Source organism: Sorex fumeus, unplaced genomic scaffold (assembly GCF_029834395.1).
Source record: "Sorex fumeus unplaced genomic scaffold, SorFum_2.1 ptg000037l, whole genome shotgun sequence".
NCBI classification, from domain to species: Eukaryota; Metazoa; Chordata; class Mammalia; order Eulipotyphla; family Soricidae; genus Sorex; species Sorex fumeus.
In genome coordinates this window covers 20,039,981-20,066,690 of record NW_026606094.1, presented here as the reverse complement: position 1 = coordinate 20,066,690, position 26,710 = coordinate 20,039,981, and the positions used below count along the sequence as shown (strand labels likewise).

Sequence of the window (26,710 nt, the reverse complement as noted above, 5' to 3'; positions counted from 1 at the left end):
AATTATAAATGGACTGAGAAAAAGAATCTCTGTGTTTCATCTAGGCATCAATTAGGCCTTGGAGATAAGAACATCTAAATCTGGAATTCAGTAACTTCCATACAACCTGGTGGTTTCTTGAGGTTGTAAAAGAAGCCAAAGCAAGGGCAGCCAGAAGTCACGTGCAATGGTCAAGGGAATTAATCTAAACTGTTTCTAAGCTTCAGAGTATGTGAGGATACAGATGCAAGTCTCAGGCCCTCACTACTAGCCTCAGTTTGTGAAATTGTGATGGAGCCTAACCAGTTTCTACTCTTTACTCTTAACACTTTTTCATCAAAGACATTTTTATGTGGGCCCTGACACAGAGAGACAAGGAAAACAGTTTTTAAAACAAATGATAACTTTTACAAAATATTAGAAATGTATGTCATGCCATATGGGGTCATGACCTATAATTTAAGAAGCTAGAGTTTCATATGGCCATTATTTTTATGTTCTCAAGTCCCATGCACTCTTGAATTCACTCATCATTCCACTGATCCAGTACTTACTAAGATCAGCGATATCAGTACCAATGGCCAAACCCCAGGGCCAATTTCCAGTTTTCATCATCCACAGCCCCTAGCACTCTCCATACTTTTTCCTTTATCAAACAGTGTCTTGACAGTACTTTACTAGCTCTCATCTTACAGCATGGGTTTCTTCTTTCTTATCTCATTTCCTGGCTGCATATCCAGATTGACTTTCTTGAAGGCTGGCATGATTCACGGCCCAGTTCTAAGATATTCCTCTTTCCAATCTACACTTTCTTCCTGGGTATTCTCATTGACTTGCATGCCTCAGATACAGTTCAGAGACAGAATACCATCAAATACACATTTCTGACCTGGTTGTGCTCAGGGCTTGCTCCTGAGCAAATTTACATTTCTAACTAAGCTGTGTTCCAGGCTTACTCCTGACTCTGTGCTTAGAGATCAATTTTTCTGGGGCTGGGGGAACCATATTGGGTTCCAAGTATCAAACCCAGGTCAAACACATGCAGCTCTTCTCTGTCCTTACACTAGCATCCTACTTGTCCATCACTAGCATCCTACTTGTCTCCACCTGGATATGTAACAGCATCTCAAATACAGATTCTATAACACTTCATCTCAAAAACTATTCTTTCTCAGTATTTTCCATCTAAAGGAACCATGCTATCTGTTTTCTGTTTAGACCAAAGGAAGACTGTTTTTATCAGCATGAATCCCACATACTGAGATCCTGTGGTTGGGATGTATACAGCACATTAAGTGAACCTGAAAGGCTCTTTAGAGTGGCTGAAATATGAGAAGAAACCAATACAGGTGAGGTTGGATGAAAACAACATTCATGCAAAGAGAGACAAAAGAGAAACTAGGAAGAACCAGGTAGGAGTGTAATACTAGTTCTTAAGATGATTAAGCAGGTGAATAGCAATGGAACATGAATTTTTTTTTGGGGGGAGGGGTGGGGTAGGGGAGGGGGGAGGAGGAATCTCCTGTTTTAGCTTTTCAAATCAGTTTTATCCCTCATGAAGGACCTTCTTATCCCAGTCTAGAACAAAGTTCCTTTCACGAAAACGTCATGCAACTGTACTCTTTACTTTTTATGGCATTTACTTCTATTAGATACTGGAAAATATTTGCTGAATGAATCAATGAATGAATGATCTCCTTTAAGAATCTTGACTCCACAAATTATTTACTTACTATAAGTTGTATTTATTTACTATAAGTTGCATCAAAAAGCTACATTGGTTTAGGGTAATATTTGGTTTAATTATTCAGTTGTTGGTAGTGAAAGAAAAAGAAAATTGCATGCCAACATATATACAAGATAAATTAAATAAGGGCCTGAAATCTCAGAGAGTTTTCACTGTCTTCAATAATCTAGTCTATTATAAGTTTTTAGTTTCTTGAAAATATGTATAAAGCTGTGACTTTATTTTTATACTGTATTTTGCAATGTGTATGGAAAGGGGGTGGAGAGAATCTTGTCTCAACGTGTCCTATATATTTGGTATTTAATTTTCAGCTCCCTTATGTTCCTTTTTGCTCAGATTGAGCAGTTGTTCTCATCAGAAACATCTATCTAGCACTTATAGTGGGCACAACACAGTTTTGCAAGCAAAGAAGAGAAGTCACATCTGTTCCTTGCAAAATTTAGCCTGGATATATTACAGAATAATGTTAGATATTCAGGTGAAAATTAATTTAAAACTATACTAATAATCAAGTGCCTGTCACAGTTTTTGGTACCAATTCACGTAAAGCAAGGAGGTTCCAGGCTCTGGGATAACAAAGTATATGGATAAAATTGGCTGACATTGAACTTACATGAATATATACCAAAAAAAGAGAGCAGTACATAAAAATACATATACTGGGGGATGTACAACTAAGTTGAGTTAATGGATAGGGTTATAGTGATGTCTCTGGTAAATTACTATCAATTTGACATGCATTAAAAGCACAAAAGTGGATAGTAAAAGAAGAAAATTGGATTAAAAAGCTTCTTTGAAGTACCCTAATCAAATACTCTCTAAGAAACTTAGATCTGTCTAACTTCCTCCCTCCCTCCCTCCATCCCTTTCTTCTTTCCTTCCCCCCCCCCCCCCACCCCGCTTCTCTTTCTCATGGTGGTTATCTTACTCCTGGCTCTGTGCTCAGGAATCACCCATGCTAGGTCTCAGGGGATGATATAGGATGCTGGGGATCAAACTCAGCCACCTACAAAGCAAGCACCCTACCCACTGTGCTATCTCTCTAAGTCTCACGATGTTGCATTTCTAAAACACTGAAAACCTCATATAATTTCAAAATCTGAGTAGAAAATGGGTGGGGAAACTTAAAGAAAGAGAAGAGGGGGAAAAAAGAGGGAAATAAGACAAAGGTGTACATGCATGTTTCAGGTTATCAGGCCCTGGTGTCCCATTTAGAAATTAGGTTGGAATTGCCTCAGTCAGTCATGACCAGTGGATTAGTAGTACCAAATTCTCAGAGGTGAGGACTTAGGTGTTAATGGAATGGTATATTTATATTTTGCAAAAGTAGATGGCATTTTTCTTAAAAATATTTTTCTGATTATATATATTACATAGACCCTACCCCCGACCCCCACCCCGCAAAATCATTTCCCTATTTGGTTAAGTCTATAAATGAGAATCTGGAATGTAATGTGTTTAGTCTTTCCCTCATTCATGGGATGACAAAGTCTTCATAAATGGAGCAGAAATTTTCATGTGAGGCAGAGAGATGGTATTTAATATAAAAGAGCCACATGGTTGTCAGGAAGCTCAAGCAGAGCATGTGAATGTAAGAAACAAAATGTCAGATTTGCTTTCAGTCTGAAATTCTGCCATAAAAAATTTCTAATTCAAGGCAACGTATCCCATTGCCTATGGTGTGGGGCAGGATGACCGAATAATGATGCGGAGGGAGGATGGTATCGGCAGCCAGGACTCCATTTCATCTGGTTCCTGGATCACTTCGTAGTTCTCTCAGGGTGATTCAGAATTCCTGACCTTTGGTAAGAAGGCCAAATACAAACCAACAGCTCCCACTTAAAACTGAAGCCTCCAGACACACAGATGAAGATTTGATTGTACTCAGTAATCAAACTCATTATGCTAAATTCTAAAAACAGCGATTTGAATAATCTCAATTAGTCTTCAAAATGGGAAATCTGCTTCTGTACTTATGTAAAATATAATATGCCACATTTTACTATTTGTTACTTCACAAAGTTTTTAACACATCATTTTAACACCTCCACGTCTATAAATGTATAGTGCAGCAGAAGACATATTGGGCAAATCTAATCAAAATTAAAGCCTTGATTCTTGGGGCTTTTGCCATCATGTCTCAGCGGCTGGGAAAAAAAAAGGCATCCTTGGGCCTTGTATCTATACTTAAAAGGTTCAACTTTCACCCTGAGTATAGGCTGTTGGGGATTAAAGAAGGGAAGAGATGAGATACAGGCAACTGTGAGTTTAAAATTATGAATGCTTATGAAATTGGATAAATTGCCAGAGTCACTTATTATGATAACCTGTCATTTGTCTGAAGAATTTTATCTTCATTATGTGCCCTGAGGTGAGAGAGAAAGAGAAAGAGCTAAAGAATATATGACACAGTATTTTCCAGAGAAGGCTCCAGCCTCTCTTTTCCTACCTGGCCCCCATTCCTTCAGCACTGACCTCAGGGCACTGTGATATGTCTGATGAATAATTACAGCAACTTCCAAAATTTCAACTTCAGGCCAGTAGCTTTTTTAATATCTGGCTCTAGTTCCAAATTTCATTCGGGCACTATTTTCAAGTTTCTACTGGGTATACCACTTACATATATAAAAGAAACTTTTTAACATTGAGTTGAACTTCAACATCCAATTCAAGAACTGAATCTTATTCCCAGTGCTTGGTGACATTGGCAGATGCCTGGTCTATATATTTTTAACTAAAATGAATTAAAAAATATCAGAAATGAATCAAGCGTCCAGTAACAGAGCTAGTTAAAAAGAACTATAGTGACCCATTCAAGGGATATCATACTGTTGCAAAAGGAAAAATAAAATCTAAAAGAATGAGGGTTTTTCTAGGTCTTAATGTGGGAAGACTGCTGGCATTTTTGTCCAGTTATTTGTTTTTGTTTGGGGGCCATATACATTGGTGCTCAGGGATGACACCTGACCCTGTGCTCAGGGATTACTCCTAGTGGTCCTTAGGTTCTATATGTGGTGTCAGGGATCAAATCTTGATCAGCCACGTGCAAGGCAAGCACAATACCTGCTGTACTATTTCTATGGCACCAGCTGGCAATTTTAAATAAAAGAGTAACTGGCAGAACAGTGACACAAATATATCATGCTACCTACTAGGTTCTGTATAAAGGAATGCTGGAAGAACAGGCAAGAAACCAACAAAAGTGGGCACTACAGGTGTGAGAAGAGGTTAAAAAACAGAAGGCAGGAGTATTTCAACAATGCGTATTCTATAATATAGTTTTCTTTTTGGACTGTTTTAATATAAAACCTATTAACAAATTGTAATACACACATACACACACACGCACACACACACACACACACATATATATATGTATAAGAGACATTAATTTGGAAACAAATCAAAAGATCTCCAGGAATTGGAGGTTCCATACTTGAGATAAAATTGAAACCATCAGTTTGCACTCTCCTCTCCCCATCTATAATGAGCTACAATTATTGCCAATTTAAATGTTTTAAATGTCTTACTTGTTAGCCACCAAGCGCATAACAGTCCAGTCTTTTGGAAACATCTCTGGGCGTATTAATATTCGGAACACAGTAAATATCTGCAGCAGGAAATCCTTGGATGAGAAGGAAACAGATCATTTTATTGACTTATTTTAACACACACATACACACACACACATGCACGCACACACGCACACATGCACTCATAGAGCTGTTAACCATTTCCAAAGCAATTACAGAGAAACAGGAAGTCATATAACAGTTTACCCAGGAGAAAATATCATTGGCCTTTACAGTTTTATCATCTAAGGGGCTAGTTACCCATGCCCATTATTATCTTTTTTCCACTCTTTCCTGTACAGCAGAAAAAAGGGTTATTGATTCCTTTTCCCAAGCTCAAAAAGTTTAGGATTCAGAAAATGGAAAACTGGTAATAAGAATATTATCAGGTAATTATATTCTTTTACTTATAATGCCTTAAATATTAGAACTTTTCAACTCAACAAAACCAGAATCACTTCGAAATCAGCTTTATCTTAAGTGGAGTAAATATTTACTAAATTATGTTCAACTAATATTTTAAGCAAAAACCCATGTTTCTTAAAGAACATTCTGAAGACACATTACAAATGTATCACAAGTTTACAGATATGAATAAAATGTGCAGATAATATCCTAAAGGGTTTGCTGTGTAGAAACATTCTATGTAAATGTGCCATGCAGAATATATTCTAATAAGGATGTGAGCTATGCTGAGGTTGAAGACAAATATTTAGCAGCTATGGCAGTGTCAAGATATTCTTCAAAGATGCCACATGAGCACTGTGGTATTTTTGAGCTATTATCTCTATACTGATAACCTGTAAATAATTCTGGCAAGTTGCTATCAGACATGGGATAAATCTTAAAACTTTAGAAGAGAGGCTGGAGTGAAAGTCCAGCGGGTAGGGCATTTGCCTGGCACAGAGCAGACCCGGGTTAATCACCAATATCCCGTATATTCCCCCAAACACTGCCAAGAATAATTCCTGACTTCGGAGCCAGGAGTAATCCCTGAGCAAAGCCAGGTGTAACCTAAGAAGCCAAAAAACAAAAAACAAAACAAAACAAAAATTGTAAGCCATAGTACCTCAGCTAGCTATGGTGCATCTGAAGTTACAGGGATACTTGAGGAACTAACAAAAGTCATAATGAATGAAAAGAAATTTGCCTCACTTTGAAATAGATTGGTTAAATCTAGATTTAATTTAATTTATTAACTAGAAAGTTTAAACACATTTTGCAAACTGAAGTGCTGCTAGGAAACTGGAGCTTGCATGTTACTGTAAGGCAACAGTTTGCTACTGCTTTAAGAAAAAGGAAGAAAAACCCCAACACAGGAGTTTTATTTATCAAACCCAACAACACATTATGTTAAACATGTAAGCTGACTGAATATAAGATTATGGTTGTCATTCATACCATCAGAAGATAGACAGAACCTAAAAAACTAAAAACCATGTGGTAGCTTAAAAAACATGCTAACAGCTTTGGTAAAGCTTACAAATATTTTGACAAGAACCTATTTGAGCTTCTCTGGCATCAATACTTAGGTTCCTATGTGGACATGTGTCCACCAGGTCGCGTCTTTAAATAGCCAGACAAATCCGGCCATGTTTGCAGAATCAGGAGACAACATTTCCCAAATGATTTTTGCAAACAATTTTGAGAAACACAGCCTAGTACTCTCTTGGGATAGTGTATCAGGGGCAGACCCAATCTGTGAGATCCCCTTTGCCTGCATTTCTAAAGCTGATTTTGAAACATTTTTTCCCCAGCTGATACTTTTGGGTTTCTAACAATAACACATATATTCTCTGCAAAAAAAAAAAAATCTTTCAAAGGTGAACCCCAATTCATTTTCCTATCTTGTTTTATGTGCTTAGAGAGACAGTTGAAAGAATCTTGAAAGTAGGAATCAGTTGTTTTTCAGTCTACAATCACTTAGCAATTGTGAAAATAGATTCTAAAAATACTGAAGTTTCATCTTTTCTCCTCAAAACTTTTAAGGGAATTAGGGGCTAGAGAGATAGTACAGTGGGTAAGGCGCATGCATATGTAAGGTAAGACCTTGCATACTTTTGGCCCAGGTTCGATCCTTGCCACCTCATATAGTCCTCCAAGACCTGCCAGGAATGATTCCTGAATGTAGTACCAGGAATAATCCCTGAGCATTGCCAGGCTTGGCACACACACACACACACACACACACACACACACACACACACACACACACACTCACATGCGCATGCATAAACACACAATCAACACCACCATCACCATAATAAATTTTATGGGAATACAGTATACTGTCAGTGAGGGCAATGTGTGTGGGGTGGGAGAGGGTGATGTCAGTTCCACGGAAAAAACACTGGATGAAAAGGTAGTCTACAGGAGGCAAAGCATCTATCATAGGTACAGGAGTTGAGTCTGGACAACCAACTTCTGTGCCATCTCAGTTTCCTATTCCTCTCTGTCTCACAAAATAAAAGTCACATTGGTTTGCTAGTGTACCAAAGACTCAGGAAACCGAGGTTTTAATCCTGACTTTACAGTTAATTAACTCAATAACTGTGACATTTATTTAACTGCTCTAGAACTGAGTTCTCATGCCTGGAAAATATTGGGGCTTACAGGTATTTTGTCATGAGAGGAGATTTAAAAAAGTAAATATAATCATTTACCTATTCATATACTGCATGATTTTTAATCTATCTAAACTGTAGGCTAATGCTTCATCAGATAATAATACAAAAACTCTTTTATTATCGTACTTTAATATACTTCAGAAAATATTTATTGTCGATTGCCACACACAGGTTTCACTTCAAATTTCAGTCACACATTTTAAGGCAAAAAGAACTGAAGATACATGAATTCTATAGTATCCTTCTTCTCTTCTCCACAAACAGTAATACTTTGTCCTAAATATTTTTTCAGCTGTGATCACTACTGTATATGTGCTTTTACCATGGATATACCAAATTATTTTGTGCACATAGCAATAACAAAGTAACAAATTCTTGTTATAATAAGGAAAAAGAACACTGCCACAATAATACTCTTCTTTGGATAGCTCACAGAAATGGGTTTCATATGCCATTGCTTTAAAACTGGCATCCTGGGAGCAGTTTCCTTTTTATGTTCATTTATTTCAAATAGCACAACATGGCAACTTAACTGCATTACTGGTTATCATTTAAATATGAGTTCAAAATAAAAAAAGAAAGAAAGAAATGAAAGTGGATATTTTACAGAAGCGCCTTTTCTGCAGTACAAAAGGTTCAAGTAAGAAATTTGATGTGGAAACCTTTCAAAATGATAAAAAGCTTCACATTCAACCAGAAAAGAAAACTGGAGAACTTGCTATGACTTCAAAAACTATGACTGATAATCACTCTTTCATTCATAAATACTGGGTGCTTTCCTATGTGCTAGGCACTGTGTTTGACACAGAAATCTAGTGGGATAATTTATGTTCTTTTACTTACTCATGCAACATAGCCCACTCAAATGAGCTACTAGAATGTCATCTTTGCCTTCATAAAGCTCATAGTTTGGTGGAAAAGATAAATGTTAAGGTAAAACCACACAGATATGTGAATGCCTTACAGAGGCAAACTAGGGAAGTCTGAAGGTCATGAACTCCACTAGCAGGAAAGAGCATCTGTAAAACCTCAGAGGGAAAAAGGCACAAGCTTGCTGAACTGCACGAGAGATTGGCAAGAAATGGGCTGAATGAGAAACTAGAAGCAATAAGTCAGAAAGATGTCGGGCAGGAAAATAGAAGGTAAAAGAACGGGGCCCTGAGGAACTTCATGCAGGTGTGAGGGAAACACATTCATGTTTTACAAAGATTTTCTGATTATATTGTACAAAATTTCGATTTTTGTCTATATTTTGCCAGGGTGGGGTGGGGATGTGCGGTGGGGGGGAGGTGTTTCACAGCTCTCTGGGATTTTGTGGTGTTGGGATTGAAGTCAGGCTGGAGGGACAGCACAGTGGGTAGGACATTTGCCTTGCACGTGGCTGGTCTTGGTTCAATCCCCACATCTCTCCTGGAGAGCCTGGCAAGCTACCGAGAGTATCCTGTCCGCATGGCAGAGCCTGACAAGCTCCCCCTGGCATATTCAATATGCCAAAAACAGTAACAACAAGTCTCACAATGGAGATGTTACTGGTGCCCGCTCGAGCAAATAGATGAACATTAGGATGACAATACTACAGTGCTACAGTGGGATTGAAGTCAGGACTTCCACATACAACGCATATGCTTCTGTCCTTTGAGCTATATTCCCAGTCCTAAAATCATTCTCACACAATGTATTATGGTAACAGACTTCACAAGATAGAGATCAGGTTTCTGAGACAGAATTGGTGGAAGCATAGCAGGAGGAATTCTGAGCTCATTGGAAACCCGAGTTACAAGGGTTACAAGTTACCAGCTATCCAGAGAAGCAAGCCCCTGAGATAGGGAAAAAGTGGAATATTGTCTCCCCATGGCAAGAGCAGCAAATGGGACAGGGTCTTAGAGGAACATATTTCCTTTACTTAGGACTTAAACTATAGTCAAATGCTATTTTAAAATTTGTCAAAATTTTCAAATGTACAATTCCCTTGACGCAGATTGGAATTCAATTAAAGGGTGTTAATAATCATTATCACATTGAAATCCATACTTCTAAAATTGAATATTTAAGTATATTTTACAAAAAAATAACACCCAATGGTCTTCACTCTCTGAGACCTACAGAACAATATTTTTGCAATAAAATAAAGACAAAGTTGAAATAACTACAGGAGATGATGGTTTATGAATTAGGTAGACATTTATTAAGAGGGTTCATTCACTCAACAAAGATTCAATGTTCTACCCTCTGTGCTTAGAATACAAAGAACCGGTTCTCATTTCCAAGAACCCCCATGGTCATAAAGAATGTAAGGAAACAATGAATAACTACAATGCCCTATTTTGTGCTTTCATGAAAGGGGGGAAATAGAGTCAGTGAAGGCATCATAAAGTAAGTGGTATCTGAGCCATAGCATAGCAAGAGCTGAAAGCAACAAAAGGAATGACATATTAGGGAATGGGAGGGAAGTGGTAATAGAACTGGCATTTCTGGCTGACAAGAGTCAGAAAAATTAGAAATTATATATGTGATCTGTTAGGACTATATGTGGAGTTTTAAAGGGTTTAAGTAAAAAGTATATGGAAGGGGGTGAAGGCCAACATGATGGGAAGTTTACTGCAGACAAGGAAAATCTGACAGTGTCCTTTGGGTAAAGTGAGGTCTTTGGAGGGTTCTGGTTTTTGTTTGGAGGCCAGACCTGCAGTGCTGAGGGCTTATTCCTGGTTTTCTACTCAGCAGTCACTACGAGTGAACTCTGGGGGACTATAGGGATGCTGGATATCTATATTGGGTTGATTGCATGCAAGTCAAGTGCCCTGCCCACTATACTATCTCTCCAGTCCTGAAGTCTTAGATTTAAAGTTGGACTGCTGCAGAGGTCGACTGAGACTTGATCTAATATTTTTAAAAGTTAGTGGGCCAGAATAAGGGAGACAATAAAAGATTCTAGCTGCTTCTATAACATGCATTACATCAGGCTTAAAGAAAGATCCCCGCAGTTCTCTATTAAAAGTAATAACCAAAGAACTGGAGTCGCACTGTTCTCTGTGTACATGAAATACCAGGGATATGGAAAAAATTCAAGCTCCCACTAGAAGAAAGTGGGTGTAAAAGCAAACATTACTGGCTGCAAAAGGAGGGGGCAAAAGCCATAATCATTTTCCAGTTTTTTCCTTTGTTCATTTCTTTAAAAAATGACAAATTCCAAAGAAGGAAAGAATTAAACAATGAAGAATAACAACCCTCTGGTCCTCAATCCTACACACTTCTGCTGACATTGACAAGAGCACTCACACATGAGTAGCTGAGAACTAAGTAAAAGAAATAGCACAGTGTTTAAATGCCGGGAGCTATTTCTACAGTAACTCTAGACACATTTAGGTTCTTCAAGCAAGAATGGGTTTCAAATACTGTTAGTTTTAGTAGATACTTGAGAACAACATAATTTCAAAATTAACTTTGACTTAGAGAACCAGTGGGGAATGCTAAAACAGATCTTTCTTTGAATTGATAAGAAAAGGAAAGAAAAAAAAAGAACAACAACAAAAACATTCATCTCATTATATAATTTATCAGTATTAATTTATTAGTATTAATTAGGATTTTAAATGTATATATTCCATGATCCAATAGTCTTATTCCTAGAAGTTCATTCTCAGCAATAAGGATGAAATCAGTAGAAATGAATGTATCAAAATGTTCACTGTAGCTGTCTAGTGGAAAAGATTGGAAACTTTCTGAAAGTACATCAAATACTGCACTTTCATAGCTCAATTACATAGCTACATATAAATTATTTTAGAAGAATGAATATTTGGGGCTATAAGATACCTATGACATTACTAATCCCCCAAAGAACAACCAATAGAGTATTATTGAATTAAAAAGTGCATTATGTGCATTATGTGCACAGGAAATAGTCTATGAATATATCCTATGTGCTAATATTAGCTAAATGAAGATTAGAATACATGTGTGAAAGAAAAGGGGGTGATAAACTTTATTTATCTAAAACAGTAGGGTTGTAGGAAGATTTTAATCCTAATATCAGTTATGATTTTTCATTAAATATTACTAATTAAACCATACTTCCCTCATGAATAGCCTTATTACATTTCTAACATAAATAAATAAATATATTTACCCAATAGAATGTTTCCTCTACTAATTTGGCCCTTTTAAGATAATTTTATTTCAAGACTAAAACCATCTAACTTTGAAAGGATCATGAAGTATTTTTTTATTTTTTTGCAATCTGACAGCAAAGATTTTGCTTTAGTAAATTTTATTAAACTTTAGGAAAAAGCTGAATTTAGCTGCCTGAGCAAAAAGCCAAGATGTTAATAGAATTCTTAGCTTTCTCAATTGTTTGAAGATAATGATAGCATCCATCTTCAAGACGCAGGGCAGAAGTAAAATGAGGTGCTACAGAAGTGTTTATAGCACAGTATCTTGTTCTTGGCTGTGATGAAGAGTATTATTTAACCATGAACCATTATCACTGTTGCCTATACATATTGTGCTTGTTCATACTTAACAACTTACATGCAGGAAATAAAATTAAGGTATTTAACAGATTATTTTATTACTTTTGATATAATAATGTCTATGCAAGATACTCAATATATGTTGAATCTGACAACATTAATTTTCTCATGAGGGTCTTATGAGGATTAAATACATTAATAAAAATTAGCCTCTTAATATAGTGCCTTGCATATACTAAGTTCTATATAGATGTCTGTTTTTAATATTTAAAGTCCTCAGTTCAATCCCCAAGTGTTCAAAAATTTCTGGGTTTTACAACTCATTTAGCAACAAAAAATATTATCATCTTTATTTTACCCCCACTTATACCACGTATTTTAATTGCAGCAATATTAAGATGCTTTAAAATTCTTACCCCAAATTGTACTGGAGGTACTATATAATATATTTTATATGCTTGCATTATCTTTCGAAATCTCAAAAGTTCTGACTTCTAAAATATACTTGGTACTAAGGACTTTGAATAAGTGACTATGGAGCAGTGTACTAATCTTTGAGTAATATTCTAGTACAGATTTTAGTTGCATCAACAGGAATGTTCAGCTTTGAAGAAAACTGAGAATAAGAAAATTTGTTAAAAGCTCACTCCTGAGGGGCTGGAGAGATAGTACAGTGGATAAAGTATCTGCCTTGCACATATTTGATCTGGGTACCACATATGGTCCCCCACTTGGGAAACACTGGGTTAGAAGTAGCGAAATGCATACACATATACACAGAGAGAGAGAGAGAGAGAGAGAGAGAGAGAAGAGAGAGAAATGCGGGGGGAGAGACAGAGACAGAGAGAGACAGAGAGAGGAAAAGGTATGTGGTTGACAAAATGAAAAAAATATGATATAATACAATTTGTTATTTCCACTTGATCTATTATTAATATTGTTTATCAATTTATGTTTTTAAATTTTTAGACACTAGAAAGTCTGTATAGTGTGAAATTTTGGAAGATCGAATCACAAACTTCTAAAGAAAAATCTACCCATTCGTTATCTGCATTAAAAATTCAAGTTCTGGGGTTAGAGATAATAGAGTAGGTAGGCTTCTCTTGCACTCAACCAATCCAGGTAAAGATGTATGATTCCCAGAGCTTACGAGTAGTGATTCCTAAGCAAAGAGGTATGAATCAGCCCTGAGCACAACTGGGTGTGGCTAATAAATAAATACATTTTAAAAATAAAATTCAACTTTTGATGACAGTTAACAATACTATAATTATTTTCCTTTGAAATCCATAGATTTCTGTGGGTATGTTCCAAGGCTTTTTATTCATTTGTAATTCTAAACTGAAGATTGATTATATGTTTGCAAAATGTATTTTCAGGCTTGGTCATATGCCACTAACTGCTAGATAGATTACATATGACCCAACCGATTCTTTAGCTTGATATGACTCAATTTTTCAACTGCTCCAAGGCAGTCAAATATTCTTCTCAAGTCAAATTCTTCCAGACAGTTAAAAGAAAAAAGAAGAGTGACTCCAGACTTTCTCTATATATGAAAAAGAGAAAAAAAAAAAGACACCTACAAATCTTCCCTTAGAGCACTGTGCTGTGCCAAGCAGGAAAACATTGACACAAGACGGACCCTACTGGTCAGTAACTCCCCCCACTCAGCATTTCATTTCAGTCACCGTTACAGGATGATGGTTCACATACAAAGTTGACTGGAAAATTAAAGAAGTGGAAAGGCAATAAAAATAAATATGGAGAAAAAAATATGTCATTCAAATTCTAAGCTTTTCATGAACAGCAATGGGGAAAGCATTCAAGTTCCCTAAAACTCAGCAAAGATTGAATTTTTATAAAACCAGCATCAATACTTTCTAGTCAGTGTCAGCCTGTCAGACTAGCACAGCATATTGATTTGACTATAACTGATATAACTACAACTCTGCTTCCCAGGTCACGACGCTGTAGCCAGGACTCATGGTAGCTTTAGAGAAATTAAATAAGCTTTATCTTCTTCTGTCTTTGTTAACCTCTGTTAAACAATCATATCTCCTTTATCTTTTCCTAAGGCACTATTTCTGTCTACTTAACCGAAAGATAGTCTATTTGCTTAGTTGTTAAGTTATACTGTTTCCAGTTTATTGGACTTTGATGATTGATGTTTCAAATCCTATGTCTTTGTCCAAAATAGGAATTGTTTTACTGAGTCATAAAAGTTTAAAGAGCGAAAACAGATACTCTTATCTGTGGATGATGCTAAGAGAAAAACAACTTAAATTTTAATGGGAAAAGGTAAAGCAATTGTCAAAGAATGGTAAGAACAATGATTGAATAAATATACGAGAAGCTAAAAACATATAGTAAAGAAATTTTTTAAATTGCTACTTACCCTTAGATCTTCCTTCGTATTGAAGCTATCAAGAAGTTGTTGGTAATGTCTATCGGTCATCTGTCGTAATAAGGACAGGAGACAAGCAACAAATTCTCCCTTAAAAAAAATTTTTTTTTCTTTTAGTATGGTCAGGAAAAAAAACCTTCCATAGCTTACCTTGAACTCTCTTCAAAAAGAACACAAACAGGCATGAAAAAGTTATAACGCTCTATGAAGTCTTTTTATCTTCAGTTTTTATTTCTTTTAAGATCCATCAAAATTTCTCCATGATGATTACCATTTACTGACACAGGCAATTCCCCCCACCCCTTTTTTTTGTGTGGGAGGTGGTTGGGTGTCTGCAGGTTGGGGGATGGGGGGAGGGAATAAGATAGCATTAGGACACATTCAGCAGTGCTCAGGAGCTATTCTGGCTCTGTGCTCAGGGGACTAGAAGTGGTGCTGGGGACTGAGCCATGGTCAGCTACATGGAAGGTTTGACACATTTTATCTTATTTTACTTTGACTTCACCAGGAGGAGGAAGTAGTACTAAAAATATTGAATGGTAATAGAGTATTCATGATACCTCATCAGTAACAGCACTATAAACCATACCATGAAACTTTATATATATATGTATGTATGTGTATGTATATGTATATATGGGCTGGAGCGATAGCACAGCAGTTAGGGCATTTGCCTTGCACATGACCAATCTAGGTTTGATTCCTCCATCCCTGTCAGAGAGCCTAGCAAGCTACCAAGAGCATCTCACCCGCATGGCAAAGCCTGGCAAGCTACCCGTGGCGTATTCAATATGCCAAAACAGAAACAACAAGTCTCACAATGGAGACATTACTGGTGCCCACTTGAGCAAATTGATGAACAATGGGAGGACAGTGCTGCAGTGATAACCCATCAGTAACAGCACTATAAACCATACCGTGTAACTTTATATATAATGTATGTGTATGTATATATATGTGTGTGTATATATATATATATATATATATATATATATATATATATATATATGGGCTGGAGTGATAGCACAGTGGGTAGGGTGTTTGCCTTGCACGTGGCCGACCTGGGTTCAATTCCTCCATCCTTCTTGGAGCGCCCAGCAAGCTACCGAGAGTATCCTGCCCTCACAGCAGAGCCTGGCAAGCTCTTATAGAGGCCGTGGGTGGAAAGCAAATGCCAGGCAGTGGGGAGGTGGAGAGGAGTGAACACTAGTAAAGGGATTGGTAGTGAAACAATGTATGTCAAAAACCCAATCATAAACAACTTTGTAATTTCATAGTAATAAAATAAATAAATAAAAGTAATAAATACCATTTAAAATAAAAACAGAAATTTATTTTCCCACTCTTCTGGGGGCTAACCAATGCATTTTAAGAGGGGAGGCGTATTTTAACCTGGGAACTAGGGAACTAACTCTATAAACTGAAGACAATGAGGAGCCCCAATCATTTAATGGGCCTTTCCTGTGGTATCACTCACTATAGTGATTAAACCCCATTATCAATGCTATGAGTTAGGTGCTTTAATACGTATTTTGAAAAGGTGAATTTTTGGTTCATGTAAAAAGTTACAAGGCTTGCTCAAAGTTACACTGCTCAAAAGTGCTGAGTGGTTTCTGCAGGTCTTTCTTACTCCAAAAGAGTCACGCTCCAGCTCTGAATTCATATTGTTCTCTAATTCATTAGAGTGCCTGGCAGCTGATTTGCAGGGTGTAGAGAAAGTCACACCCTGGATAGTGCTGATTTCAATTTCTTTCAAAAATTAGGTTAGCTTAATTCTGATCCATTATGTGCTTGGATGCTACACAGATTAAAGTTCAATTCTTAGAAATTAATAATGAAAAAGAAAAATATACACATTTTTGTAAAATTGAAGACCTGTTAAAACAGTTACCACTTATGTCTCCAATGCACTTCTAATTTAAAATCAGTTAAACTTCAGTGGTTCAGCAAATTTATCTACTTTTATTTAGAATAGTAAGATCTAAAATAATACAAAAGACAACAAGAAGTAATTGTTGGTAAGGCTGCAGAAATACAGTTTAACTGGGAACTGATTTCCTTTTGTTTGAAAGTAATGGAAAGAGATTATAAGCATACATGCAACATTAGAGTCCATAAGCCATCAAGGTTTTTTTTTTAACAGAGGATCTTCTGTAAGAATAGTCAAAGATATCTCTACTATCTGCCAAGGAAGACATGAAGATACTACTTAATGGCTGTATCAGAGTAGGAGATGCAGGTTAGCCTCTTATTATGTGTATAATTTGTACTAGAGTTATAACTACACACTTAGATGAAGAAATGGTTTGTTTTTTTAAAAAAACCTAAACTGTAGGGTTAGCAGATTTATTTCTAAGTCTAACATTTTACTTTATTAATAAACAAAAAAATTTTGAGACTTTAGAAGTTAAGAAAATCAAGTTCTTAACAAGATAAAATTCATTTAAAAAAACCATCAGGCATACAAAGAAGCAGAAGAAAATCATGATGTAAATAAATAGAAAAATGTCAAGCAATAGGAAAAGGCTCAAGTGCACAGGTCATAGAATTAAAGTTCAAGGATGTTCAAGTACCTATTATTACTGTATGCTGTATATTCAAAAAGCTAAAGGGAAAATGGTGAAATAAAAACATGAAAAATATCAAAAGGACGCAATCTGAACTTCAAAAGAAACGACTATGTTTTTGAGTAGTCTTTTCAAACTAGATTAGATTAAAATCCACATTAAAGGGAGGAAGAAAAGAATATAAACTTTTTAATGATGACTCCATACCAGCACATAAAACAATATCTTAGGTACAGAAGAACTGATTCAAAGCTCATAGTAACTACAAAGCAAAAAATGGCTATATATATATATATATATATGCATATATATACAAAGAGAGAGAGAGAAGAAAATTGAGAATATCACAGAAAAAACAGCCAAATGAAAGAGTATGGAAAAATCATAGAAAAAGAAGTAACAGGAAAATATAAACAGAAAATGATATGACAGGCTAGCAGTAATACACTCATATTTAAATAATCACACTAAAGGTGAATGGTTTGAATTCCCCAGTCAAAAAACATATAGTGTTAAAAGGAGAGAGAGAACAAAGGGGAATGCCCTGCCACAGAGGCAGGGTGAGATGGGGGGGATGGGGGGCGGGAGGGATACTGGGATCCGTGGTGGTGGGAAATGGGCACTGGTGGAGGGATGGGTATTAGATCATTGTATAATTAAAACCCAAGCACAAAATTTGTAAGTCTACAACTGTACCTCATGGTGTCTCACTAATAAAAATTAAAAAAAAACATAGTGTTTTATGAACTGAGAAAAAGAGAGGGAGAGAGAGAGAGAGAGAGAGAGAGAGAGAGAGAAGCATGGGGGAGAGAGAGACAGAAGAAGAGGGAGAGGGAGAGGAGGAAAGAAAGAGAGGGAGAGGGGGATGGGGGAGAGAGAAAGAAAGGGGAGGGAGAGAGACAGAGAAAGAGGAGAGAGAGAGAGAGAAGGATCCATCTCTGAAGGTACAGGCAGAGGAACAAAGGCATGCGGGGCCGAGATCTCCAAGCCTACTCGGATTGGGGCCGGGCATCCTCCACCCAGATCCTCCGAATTCCAGTAGGCAGGGGTCACACCCACCAACTGGCCCCCTGGTGCCGTGTAATCCCATCAACGGCCAAGACCCAGAGACTATAAATCCCAGCTCTGGAAGCGCGCGGCTGCATTTGAGGCTGTGCGACATCTTATTATCTCATTCTTACTTTGGACAAACTGGAAGGCTACTGAATGTAACCTGCCCACACGGCAGAGTCTGGCAAACTCCCCGTGGCGTACCCAATATGCCAAATACCAGTAACAATGATGGGTCTCATTCTCCTAACCCTGAAAGAGCCTTGAATATGGCACTTTTTAAAAAAATCTCAGGGCTAGGACAAAGGAGTTGTTACTGGGGCCTGCTTGAGGCAATCAACGAACAACAAGATGGTCGTGATCGTGATCATGTCATTAATACATATGTATCACAAAATGCATACATATATATGTCTGTGTCTGTCTGTCTATCTATCTATCTATCTATCTATCTATCTATCTATCTTTCTATCATCTATCTATCTATCTGGGGCTGGAGTGATAGCACAGCGGTAGGGCGTTTGCCTTGCATGCAGCCAACATGGCCGACCCGAGTTCGATTCCTCCGCCCCTCTCGGAGAGCCCGGCAAGCTACCGAGAGTATATCGCCCACACGGCAGAGCCTGACAAGCTCCCCGTGACGTATTCGATATGCCAAACACAGTAACAACAAAGTCTCCAATGGAGACGTTACTGGGCCCGTTCGAGCAAATCGATGAACAACGGGAGGGCCTTTACCTTTACAACTATCTATCTATCTATCTATTGATCTATCTATCTATCTATCTATCTATCTATCTATCTATCTATCTATCTATCCACATCTAGCCTTGTGTGTGTGTCTGCTTAAGAACATAAGGCTGAAAAAATGCAGCATCAATAGTGAATCCTGAGCCAGAGAGACATGTAGTGGGTAGTGTAGTTTGCCGGGCATGTGTCCAATCCAGGTGTGATCCCCAGTACTACATATGATCTCCCATACCTACCAGGAGTGATCCCTGAATACAGAGCCTGTGTAAGCTCTGAGTACCACCACGTGTGGACCCAAAGTCAAAGCCAAATGTTCCCAGCCCCCAAAAGAAAAAGAAATCCATTCAAATTTCTATCTCTTAGTTTTTCTATATCCAATCTACACTATTTCTAATTCAGCTACTTAAATTAATATAGTGATTAATATTTATTTTAACATACAATCATGTTCATAGGAAACACTGAATTTTGAAGAATTAATATATTTTCATTAAATCTAGTAATAAAATATGTTCAGTAATGAACAGACTTTCAGTAAGTATAGTTCATGTACACAGAAAATGTTTCTCTCAATCTAGGTTATTAACTATTTAAATCTGTCCTATGTGGCTTTGGGCCACTAGAAACAACTTATTCTGCCATCTATCTGATCTCTGACACATATATGACAGGTTGTCAATCCCAACACCAGGTCTCCAAGGTCACTTTATTTATGCATTTTATCTACTTAGGAACTCCATGCACATTCAACCCTGCTAAGAGGCTAACCACACAAGTTTTTACAGATATATTTCCATCTACAATATAAATTTATTTAAGCAATGTATGAATTCATTTATATTCTTTCATACTCACAATTTGCTAAAAAAATAAAAATTACTGTTGGCAAAGATTCAGAGAGTTTTAGTTTAAAATATTTTTTCACAAATAGATTTCCTATAAATCACCATATACTTCAGTATTTGCATCCCTTTTATGAGAATATTGAGCACAATGGGTATCTAGATCAATGACTGTGATAATAGGAAGATGAAATGGCTGCCATTTTCTTCATAAAATATTCATCTATGGGCCTCGAGAGATAGTACTGTGGGTAGGGCACTTGCCTTGCACATGGCTGGCCTGGGTTCAATCCCAGGCATTCCATATGGTACCCTGAGCACTGCCAAGAGTGATTCCTGAGTGCAGAGCCAGGAATAATCCCTTAGCATCACTGGGTGTTGGCCTCAAACAAAAACAGAAACAGAAACAAAACAAAAGCAAATACTTTTCTTTCCATATAATAACATTCCTCTCTTCCATGAAATTTTAATTAGAATTTTCTTATATTCCTTTCCCTCAACCAGTGTAGGATAACAACTGATGCGTCCTTTCTCCCTTGACACAAGCAGCTTAGGTTTATCAGGTTACACCCATTCCTTTATCTGTAACCACTTCTCTATGCTCTCTTCCCCAACCAGTTAATCAGTTTTCCCCCCAAATCAGAATCTGTTCATTTGTAAGGTCAGATCCTTCTAGGACACTGTACTTGTATCGTAAGTTAATATTGCCTTTCTCCTCTCCTTATGTCTTTTGAATAGTTTACTTTAAAGCAATGTCCTTTTTGTATAGATACAGGAAGACAGTTAATATTATGCTTTTGTAATTTGGGATTTAATTGGCTTCGAATATTATTCACTCCCGGGCATCTGCTTTCTCAATGTAAGCCTCAGTTGCCCTTAGTTCCTAGCACCTCAGAATCAGGGTCCCGACGAGGGACTGAATGGACCCAGGGCAAGCTGTGAGCCACCCTGGCATGGAAATGGGCCAGGCCAAAGTGCCACGATTCTTAACTATTACTTAAGAGTTTGATCATGGACAAATTCTGTCATGATCCAAAAGTAACAATGAGACTAGGACCCTGCTGGGGATAGGAAAGACTAATCTGGCCTGAGCACTGTAGTCTGAGATTGAGGTGACCCCAGGAAAGCAATTCTATAATATTAATGTATCTCTTACTGTGTCCATACAAAATGATCAATATTATGAATCTTCATATGTTTGTTGGACAAGGAGTGGAAAAACACACCCATGGGATTCCGCTCTTGGGTGGGTTATCCTGCTGAGAGAGTATCTGTCCTAGAAGTACCCCCTGAGGGAAAGAGCTTTACCCCTAATTGATTGTGACCATACCTATGTGTAAGCCCCAACCCCTCCAGGTTTTGGGATTTAAGTAGACTGTAAGGGTGGTTAGGGGGATCCAGATTCCAGAGACAGAAGGAAAATAAAGGGGGATCGAGGAGTAGAATGAAGTAGCGTGGTGCAGGAAGAAGCAGAGGGGGAAGTAGAGGAGAGATAGGAGTGAATGGAGAGAGAATTGAAATAAACTGCAACTGACACTAACCAGTGTGGCTCTCGTTCCTTCCTTTGCCTGCTCATCGCCATCGACTTCCCCGGGATGGGGGAAGAGGCATGAGACTACCGAACAGGGGCGGTGGGAGAGATAGACCGCTGCTGTCTTTTTGGGTTTACACAACCAGTAGTCCCATGGTAAACGAGAGCTCTGTACAAGCGCACCAGGCTTTCAGAGACAAGATGTATGCTGAGCTGAGTTGCCTACAAATACAACTGGTGCATATCAGAACTATGTGAAAAAAAGCACTTTGAAATTGTAAGGAACTCTGGAGTCCAATTAGTTGAGAGTGTGAGCAAATGGTCACATAAACTGCTTTAGAAAATCTGCTTTCATGTACAATTAGATTTTTTGAAAGGAACTAAATACAACGGTTTCTGTTTTTTTTTCCCCTAGTTGAACATTTTAAAATTTAACAAATGGTTAGAAGAACAAAAAGTACCTTTGTTTAAAATAAAGTAAAGCTACTGTTATTTGAAATTATGATGTAAGGAAGCCAATTCTCCTGTTGGCATTACTGGGAAGCAAGGTGACAGCCATTTTATATGTTCTATACAGAACTGGAAGCAATTTATCATGACACTCCATGGGAACTGCTTTTACCCCCAGCACGTCCTTTTCCTGTGGGCACTTCTTTTTCAGGTACAGACTAAATCATGCTCAGTGTAGAGCCACCATGTAAAGAATCTCTATTATCTCTATTTAGAGAGCCTGTTCTATGAGAAAACAATGTGCAAATGGCAAAAGCATATTTCTAGTCAAAGAATTACTTATCTTTTAGACAACAAAACTTATCAGTGACGGAGAGAGCTCAAAGCACTGAGCGTATTTTTACAAATGAGACTGTATCAAATTAAGAAATTTCTGCACCACAAGAGAAATGATGTCAGAAAAAAAAGACATCCCAAAGACAATGAGAGAATATTTGCACACTACTAATTAGATAAAGGGTTAATATTCACAATATATAAAGCACTGTCCATAGAACTTTACAAGAGAAAATACACCAATCCCATAAAAAATTGGGGGAAAGAGATAAACAGAAATTTCCTCCAAGAAGCAGTTCTCCAACAGGTATTTAAAAAATGCGTCTACATCACCTATCAGGGGACTGCAAATCAAAACAAACAAAGAGATATCAACTCAAATTATTAAAACTGGCACATGTCCCCTCCCCCCCCCACAAAAAAAAAAAAAAACAACCAGTACTGTCTTGGATGTGGGAGAAAAGAGACCTTTATTCAATACTGGTGGGAATGTTGACTGGTCTAGCCTTTTTAGGAAAATAATATAACCACTCCTTAAAAAAAACTAGAAATTCTGCAACTGTGCCTCATGGTGTTTCACTAATAAAAAAAAAAACAAACAAAAAAACCCCCTAGAAATTAAGATCTCATATGATCCAGAATTCCACTTCAAGGCATCTACTCTGAGGGTCCCCAAATGGCTCAGAAATACAACTGCACTCCTAAGTTCATTGTAGCACTATTCTCAATAGCCAAAATCTGAAAACAACTCAAGTGATCAAGAACAGATGGCTGGATAAAGAAACTATGGGACATATATACAATGGAATACTACTTGACTATAAGAAAAGATAAAAATCATGCAATTGGTTGCTAAGTGACTGCATCTGGAGAGTCTATGTTGCCATAAAATGAAATGCAACAGAGACTAGAATTGGTCTTTACTAGGAAGCTTACCACAAAGGCTGGGGGATGGGGTGGGGTAAAGACAGAATGGGGGTGGGGGGAGGACTAGGAACATTGGTGGAGGTAAGCAAACACTCTGGTTGAGGGTCTGGTTCTAGAATGTTTTATGCATGAAGTCTTTTCATTAACAGTTTTGTAAATCATGGTGCCTGAAATAATTTTTCTTTTCTTAAAGGTAGAAGAAAGTGGATAGCCTAGAAACTGTGGGATTCAACCAAGAACAAGATGTTGAATTCTCTAGTGTCTGGGTCTGGTTTTTATTTTTATTTTTTATTTTCTGCTTTGTATCCCACACTTGTCTATGAAGAGTTTGGCCTCTCTGAAAGACCAACAGTAGGCAACAAAAAATTGCCATCAGAAGTCTATTCTTTTTTGACAAAGAGGTGCATACTTTGGTCCAAACTTTCAGTAAGAACCATTCTACTCTAGAGGCTGGAGAGAAGTACAGAGGTTAAGGCACTTGACTCACATGTGGCAGACCCCAGTTTGATACCTAGTACACATATATTTCTCTGAGTATTTCCAGAGTGATTCATGTGTTCAAGTTCAAGAGTGAGGGGTAAGCCAGAAGCATCACCTGTTGTGCTCCTTTTGCCTCAAAAACTCCAAAAGACCTGTTCTATTCCAGCTGAACCTCCCCACCCACACACACACACCACAAACTGCTAGCCTTACTCACACCTTTAAATGTGAAGTGAGGATGCTAGAGAGACTACCCTCACATGGCTATGATGAACTTTCCCAAGGTGTCTCTCCAATGTCAGAAAAAGTCAAATACTGCAAATTTGAAAATAGTTAAGAGAATAAACTTTAACAGTTCTCATCACAATTATATATACATGTTAAATATATATATATATATGTATGTATATAAAGCCAAAGGAGGAGTTGGTAATTTCTTCCATGGGTTTGAGGTGGTGGGCGCAGGAAGGGATCCTGAGTGGTAGAGAAGGAGGGGCCCTGTGGTGTCAGGGACACCATGAAGTGGCAGTGAACAAACCTTGGGCCATGTACTTGCCCTCTGTGGGATGTGTTCAAGCTCTTAGAACCAAGTCCTCAGCCTGGAAGGGGTGTTTTCCAGCTACTGGTTACTCTTAGGTAAGATAATATGGGGACCCTGGATTCTACTTCCATCTGGCCAAAATTATTTAGCATCACTGCCCTTCCCTCATAAGTGCTTTTGTATAGAGACAGCTAAAACAAAGGGTCTAAATATGAGGAGTCTTATTACATTTACAAGTATGACCAGTAATAGAAAAATCACTCATCATAGCAAAACAGAAAGATGTCCATTGGAATGAAATAGAAAATGGTTATCAATGGTAAGTTGGTTAAAGATGTTAGAGTTACTCTCCTTATATGAAAATTGAAATGATTTATAGAATAAAATATAAAATACAAAAAATTAATGCCTTTTGCAGCAGGGGTAGGGGCTTGGGCCATAGCCAGCTGTGTTCAGGGCTTACTCCTAGTTCTCCATTCAGGGATCATTTCTGGGAGGGCCGGGATACTATATGTGATTCTGGAGATCAAACCCATGTTACCTGTTGCATTATCTTTCTGACCCTCTGAGTAAAATGCTTTTAAGAAAAGAACTGGAAGCATAAGGATAGATAGAAAGAATTCTTAAACATGAAATAAAAGGTATGATACATAAAATGAAAATTTGATAAAATAAACTTCACTGAAATTAATAATTATACTCTACAAAAGATTCTGCAATGATTAATAAAAAAAAGAAGCCAAAGACGGGAAGAAAATATTTATAAATTTTATATTCAATAAAAAACAAGTATATAGAATCTATAAATAACTCTCAAAATTCAACAAGGGAAAGCAGTCCAACTGGAATATGAGGGGGAAGGGATTAAATATTTCAGTGAAGAAGATAAACGGCAATAAAAGCAAATGTAAAGATGTTCAATATCATTAGCTATTAGGAAAATGCAAATTTAAACCAAAAAAAAAGGCTATCTCTACATACCTATCACAATAACAGCACCAGAAAAAATAATAATAATTTTGAATACTGCTGAGAGGAACACTTGTGAAAAATAAGGTCAGTATAGAAAACAATTTGGCATTTTTCTGAAGAGTAACAACAGTATGGTCCAACAACTACACTCTGGAAATTTACAACGTGAAAAAGAAACCTACACTAAAATCTGTGGATGAAGGTGGCTGCAGAGGTACCTGGAAATTGAAGGCCTACCCTACTACATTAATGGAAATTATCACATAATATTATATTATACTTATGTATTTATTACTAGAACCTGGAGGCACCTTAGAAATTACCAAGTAATCTGGGACCAAAGGTTCTTATTTATCCAGAATGATAACTCAGGGGCCCTGACTCCCAATGGCTCCATTTCACTATTCTAAATTCCTTAAGAATTGGATGAGTGAAAAGTTATCAGAAAGGTTGGGGATATAGAATCACGATTTCAGTCAAAGTGAGTAACATGAAAGCTAACACTGAATTTGATTCTATGAAGTAAAAACTCTTCTAACAAACCTGCTTCAGTAACCTCCTCTAGCTGAATGAAGGTATATTTGAAAGGCACACAGATCACTCTCCCTAAGCCAGATTTACTAGGTTTATACAGCAACCCATCCTCAAAGTGACTGAAGATTTAGCAAAAACACAACTGCGCTCTGATCTCTGTGTCATTTGCTTTCTGATCTTACAGTGACATCCTGGAACTGGAGCCGCATTGTGGGGCCGGATGGATGGGGCCGACTGGTAATTTCCAGGATAGTTCTCAGCAGGATGTCCAGCAGGCTGGTCACGATGACATCTATTTCCTCCAAGACAGATTTTTCCTGCATGAGAAAAAAAATCATGTTTCAGGAAAATGTAGTTGTAATATGTATATTTAATCTCTCTATAACAGAAAAGGGAGGTAAAAAAGCATTTCTAAGTATAGATTTGAAGAGTCAGAGAACTTCGGAGTTTGAGAGACTTGGATCTCATGGAAGTCACCAGAGTAAATGACCTTTTACAAGAAGCAGAGGCGCGAAAGTTAGTAGCTCCCCCAGTAGTATAGAACTTGGCTGTACGATGGAGAGCTAACATATAAATTAACTGTGGGTGATGTCCTGGAAGGAGTATTGACTACTTCAGAACATCAGCTGTGCCACTAACATAGTATGTGAACTTGGGCAAGTCATTTTGCCCTACGAGCCCCAGCTCCTTACTGTATTTTAGAATTGAATTCCTTCTTGGTCCTAAAACATTTTAATTAATTTATTTACAATTATTCTTCCATTCACTCTATCAATTACTGTAGTTTACACTAGGTATTTTCCAAAACTCTATTTTAAGTGCAAGCGACAACTTCTATAGTTATGATTTTTTAAAAAAAAAAAAACATGTATATAAACACTATAACAGGTCTCATTCCCCTGATCCTGAAAGAGCCTCCAATCATTGGGAAA

At 37.4% G+C, this 26,710-nt stretch overlaps 1 protein-coding gene across 4 annotated transcripts in view; it reads right to left on the bottom strand.

Moving 5' to 3' along the window:
* The window catches only part of DOCK4 (dedicator of cytokinesis 4), a 473,166-nt gene that overhangs the window by 91,211 nt on the left and 355,245 nt on the right, over positions 1-26,710 (bottom strand). For all 4 annotated transcript variants that reach the window (XM_056117998.1, XM_056118001.1, XM_056118000.1 and 1 more), the window contains exons 25-27: positions 25,961-26,095; positions 14,790-14,888; positions 5,257-5,351 (exon numbers count right to left, since the gene is read on the bottom strand). In XM_056117998.1, coding sequence (XP_055973973.1) covers positions 5,257-5,351; positions 14,790-14,888; positions 25,961-26,095 — 329 coding nt within the window. The remainder of the gene's footprint in view (positions 1-5,256; positions 5,352-14,789; positions 14,889-25,960; positions 26,096-26,710) is intronic.